This window comes from Thunnus maccoyii, chromosome 7 (assembly GCF_910596095.1).
Source record: "Thunnus maccoyii chromosome 7, fThuMac1.1, whole genome shotgun sequence".
Taxonomy (NCBI): Eukaryota; Metazoa; Chordata; class Actinopteri; order Scombriformes; family Scombridae; genus Thunnus; species Thunnus maccoyii.
The window spans coordinates 19,432,135-19,437,250 of NC_056539.1; the positions used below are offsets into that span (position 1 = coordinate 19,432,135).

General features: G+C 38.8%; 1 protein-coding gene across 1 annotated transcript; it reads left to right on the forward strand.

Annotated features, from left to right (window-relative positions):
- The first annotated feature begins 614 nt into the window (after positions 1-614).
- Positions 615-4,883, forward strand: dynlt2b (dynein light chain Tctex-type 2B). The gene is made up of 5 exons (XM_042417902.1): positions 615-778; positions 1,450-1,583; positions 3,284-3,353; positions 4,446-4,509; positions 4,600-4,883. The coding sequence occupies exons 1-5, from the start codon at positions 732-734 to the stop codon at positions 4,645-4,647; spliced, it is 363 nt and encodes a 120-aa protein (XP_042273836.1). The 5' UTR covers positions 615-731; the 3' UTR covers positions 4,648-4,883.
- The last annotated feature ends 233 nt before the right edge of the window (positions 4,884-5,116 follow it).

Here is a 5,116-nt window from a genome sequence, read left to right on the forward strand (position 1 = left end):
GCATCTCACAGTCTTCATCAGCTGAGTTTGCTCAGTTTTGATATGTCACTCATTTCCTATTTAATTTGTATATTACAGTAAAATATTAAGGTTATATGGACAGAGCAGTGAGAAAACCTTTCTAGCATGCTTAAGGTTACTTACTTTCATTTTCCAGAGCTTTCAACCGCGCATCAGTCTTTTCCAGAAAATGAACTGCTCAGAAACAACACATAGAGCTGACTAAAAGTTCAAAAAAAGAGACTTAATATATATTATATTATATTATATTTCCCAAGTTGCACGTTGCAGGAGAGTGTGTAAAAAGAAGAGTCTGACATTGAAAAAAACTAAGAAATTACCCCCGAAGTACCTGCTATCACCGACATAAAAGTCGAGTATAACAAACATCTTCTCCTTACGCGATTTTTTTCCTAGGGTGGCGAAGTCACGACCCGCCCTACTCTGCCTCTGATTTGCTCTGACCCATTCTTACTCTAACTTTAACCAATCCTAGTCCTCATATGAACCCAACCAACGAAGGCAAAGAGAACTAGCCAGTCAGAGGCAGAGTAGGGCGGGTCATGACTTCACCATCCTAGGAAAAAAATTGGCTCATCTTATTTTGAAACAGGAAACTAGGAAAAGGCGTCGCTATGGTAACGGATACAACTCCGCAAAGATTAGCTTGTTAGCAACTGTCTGCCTTCTTTATATAGTAGTTGTTGCTAGCGTTATGTTATTGACATGCGATGGAGGGGTCAGATACATACCTCATACGACCTAACCACCAGCATAAGTGAGTTGGCTGAATTGATTAAACATACTTTCTAGCTGGTGAAGTTAGCTTTTAGCCACTGACGAGTTCACCAACGCTAAGTAGCAACAGCTAACGTGTGACTGTTTTCCAGTGTAAGCCTGTAGTGCCATCTTTTTAAAATTAGCTTTATGAATGTCGTTAGTCTAAATAACGCTTTGAAACAAGTATTTGCCGTCATTACTGTCGCGTAGATTAGTTAAGGGACGTTTGTCATTTAACTTAGTTGTAGGGACGATGTTTGGAAAAGAGTGAAAATGTCTTCAATAACCAGCCTAATGTTGGAAACGCCACATTATATGTGATAATGCACTTTTCAGCTTCATTGTTCACCCAAACTAGGTTAAGAAATTAAGTTCAAGTGTATTTTCATGTGTGGAAATGGCAATGAAGAGAGTCAATTAAAAACGCTATTGCAAAACATGTACATTTCAAAGCACTGCATTGTATATCTTACATATATATAAAAATTTACTATACAATACCATATGAAATAAAATATGCATTATATCAAATATATCACTCATATATTGTGGACCATTAATAAGTTATACAACCCATATTAAAAGAGTCTGTGATTTCTGGTCACTTTAACTGGTGGAAGCAGTTTGAAGCTTAGTTTCTGCCTTGTTGCTCGCTGTTATATCTTCCAGGTTTAAACCAGCCATTGTGAAGGAGTGTATTCGTGAAATTGTGAGGGAGCGCCTGTCTGGAGTGCGGTACGACCCAGAGGAAGTCCCAGAGCTGTCCCGTACACTGGCAGACTGCATCAAGGACAAAGTGAAGAGTGAGTTAAACACCTCCACTGTACCCTAACAATAGCTGATCTGCCTTTGCTACCCTGCTCCTTATTCTGCTTAGTCTCAGAAGTGAGCAGAGTAAAAAAATACCCATCATCATCACATTTCATCTTTTTTTTAATATCATGAGTAAGACAGACCTGAGTACACAGGAAGAAATAAGAAGACACATGACACACAACCATAGACTGTATATAAAGATGGACATAGCAAGGCATGACATCACCCCTTGGTTTGCATTGGAGCCAGTTTGAAGTGGTAAATGCTAGGTTGGATCAGCCGGAGAGACAAACCCTTGAGAGTGCAGTTTGGCTAGCATTAGGGTTAAGGGTTAGGGTTATGCACACAGTGAAGAAATGCAATGCGTACAAATCTTGCAAGAGTTTCGCAAATCGTCTCTCCGGCTGATCCAATCCAGCACCAACTGTTTGAAGCCCAGAGTTGCTGCTTATGGTCAGCACCATCTTTTCCATTTGGAGCCAGGACCTTCCAAATAAGGAGTGCGGGGTGTTTCCTTTCAAGCTCTGGAAACACAACCTATTACCTCAGACTGAAGCTAATGCTAGGTTACCGGGAACACTGAGCAGTGCAGACCGAATACATCTGTAGTGCAGACCATGGTGCAGATTTGTGCTAACATTAGCTAACTAACATGGCAGGTATCATTAACAAGTAACATTAAACTCACCGAAATATTGTGACAATAGTCCGAGTCCCGGAGCCGGGGAGGGAACTATCAATCACAACTGTCAATCAACGCCCACATGGCAGACATCAAAGCTACTATTGGTCTTTATTTCTTGTTAACAGAGCAATAATTTCCAAAATGACCACCACCACACTTATTAGAGGGCCAAAATTTGGCGATTGAGACCATAATGACTTGTTAAAAAAATGTATTGACTTAGTATTTCATGAGAGAAGTTGACGCTTTTTGAACAGGAGTCTATTGGAGACAGGGATTTTTTGGAGCCAGCATCTAGTGAACATCAGTGGTATTGCACCTGAAGGGACTTTCGCATTGGCTTCAATTTCAAGCAGTGGTTGTTGCTGTTTGCACACAACAAAACATAGCTGGTCACACACAAGCACATACAAACAGCATTTGAGACAATCACAGACATCTCTTAAAAGTCCACAACAAAAAGTTTATATGGTGCAAAGTATAATATTCAGAATACTAGTGAAATGGCCAGAATGAATGAACAAATACACTGCAAGCAACACAACTGGAGTACTGAGAAAGAGTCATCATCTGACCATTAAATTTTGATGAGAAATGGGAAATGTGGCATAGCAACATGGTCTTATATATTCAGTATAATCTATATTGTCAAGGCAACGGACTAGAGAATGATCTGTCACTTTTGAAATAGACTGATGCTTTTGATGGATGTGGCTGGCAGAGAGCAGAGACTGAATTCCTTGGTGAAGGAAACAAGTAGGATGTGAGCTGAATAAAAGAAGGTAGCCAGAAAAATGAGGCTGAATATAACAGTGCAAAAGCACGTTTCGTCTTTATTCAGTCTTTATTTATACAAATATGGTCATTACTTCCTATTAGTAGTATTATTCATTTTAGTGATTGCTACACAGTAAATGTAGTGTATTACCATTATCCATCTCAGTTTTGTCCCTGCACAATTACTGATGTACACCATTATACCACATCTCTCTTCCTAAACAGATGCAGGGTTTGACAGATATAAGCTTGTCGTGCAGGTGGTCATCGGAGAACAACGTGGACAGGGAGTCAAGTGAGTGATCATTCGGTACTGGTAAACTAGAAAATGCTATTACAGTTTGTAAGACCTCCATATCTTTTGGGGATAGTAGATTGTTGCACTGTTGAAGATTGTCTCACCAGGCAGTTAGAGATTGGACAGTTTTGGCCCTTCTTACATTTCATTTATAGCTCTTCAGTGACAGACACAGATGCGTGTATAGTGATCTTCATTGATGCCCTCCTTTCAGCACCACAAGCTACAATACAGATTCAAAGATCAGTGATGCAGTAACACAATATATAATACAATAGCACTATTAGCAGTATTTTCTTACTTCACGGCTGACCTTAAGTTGCCTTTTGCTTAAATTTGTATTTTTCCTGGAAGTTTATGGCTTACAGCAGGTTGGATTCATCGCACACTTTTACCCCACATGTTAAAAAGTATTAAGAAGATCACCTATAATTCCAGGAAGGATTTTAAATTCAATCACTCCTATTGAACTGACAGAATTAATTAGCTAATTTTCCTGATATGTAGCCTCTTTTCTTGCTGAGAAAAGTGCTCTTTCAAAATGGGATTATTCAAGCAATGTTTCAAGGTCAGCAGCTGATAGCCCAGCATCAGGGGCCATAATTTGCAGCAGTGTATTCAAATGAACTCAACTATACTCATTTGCATCTTTGTAAATACTATGTTAAACTAAAATGTGGAGATGCAAATTTTTGAGGCAATAAAGGTAGTTTGAGGCAAGCTTAGAGAATCATTCTCTCAATGTTTGATTTTAATTGACACTGTGTTAAATAGGTATTGACTGAACTTCTGAGGCTGTAGTTTCTGGTATTGTTGCATTACATTGCAATATGTTGGAACACATTTCTAATATTCTGCCTGCCTCATGCACAGTATGTAAATGAGCCACACAAAAAACCTCAAAAAGAACACAGTGTTGAATAAACTATCCTCTGACTCATTGTCAACAAAAAATCTTACATTGTAAGTTTCATAAAGATAGTATTTATTACAGGGTTGCGCTACATTGTATAAGGATTATCAGACCATGGTCATGAGTCCATGACTACTATGACACGCTCTAATCTCTAATCTTTTGTGTTTCACTAGGATGTCTTCAAGATGTTTGTGGGATGCTGACACAGACAACTATGCAGAGGATGTTTTCATGAACGTAGGTGCCTTTACTCAGATGTGAGGAGGGGGAAAACAGACATCCCAAAAACATTATCAGTTAACTTTTTATCGTTTCTTACCTTCACAGGACAACTTGTTCTGTGTGGTGGCAGTCTTTGGAAGCTATTTCTACTGAGAAGGATGAAGGAGAGGATGGATGACATTTTTCTTTCAGATGAAAAGATGTGAGGTGAACATCCAAATGGGACTGCTCTCCAGCAGCATTTCAGGTTCACGGTGCATTGACTTGAAGTAACTGTATATGTAACTTCTGCATCTTGGGATCAACACAGATCACATTTAGTGTAGAAGTGTTCACCAGGATTTCCTAACAAATTTATTATTAAAGACTGAGGCCTCTTTTAAGCCTTATTTTGACAAGTATCGTGTCTTATCGCAAAACATGGCAGTTTTGAGCCCTTAAATGTCACTAAACAAGTTCTCAAATGGGTTTCAGAAGTTTGATGTCAGGGTCAGAATGGGAACCAATACTATTTTTGTGAGAGATTGTATTTATTGGAGAGGGCAGCTGATTTCACATGCATCAGTGAAAATGTCAATTTTACCATATTTGATTTTAGAAGGTAAATAACTTAAAATTGTGT

What these genes read in the sequence shown, in the direction of transcription:
- dynlt2b (XM_042417902.1), top strand. Translation starts at nt 732, where the DNA reads ATGGAGGGGTCAGATACATACCTCATACGACCTAACCACCAGCATAA. An exon ending in CGACCTAACCACCAGCATAA is followed by an intron (nt 779 to 1,449) that starts GTGAGTTGGCTG and finishes TATATCTTCCAG; the next exon opens with GTTTAAACCAGCCATTGTGA. An exon ending in CAGAGGATGTTTTCATGAAC is followed by an intron (nt 4,510 to 4,599) that starts GTAGGTGCCTTT and finishes TTACCTTCACAG; the next exon opens with GACAACTTGTTCTGTGTGGT.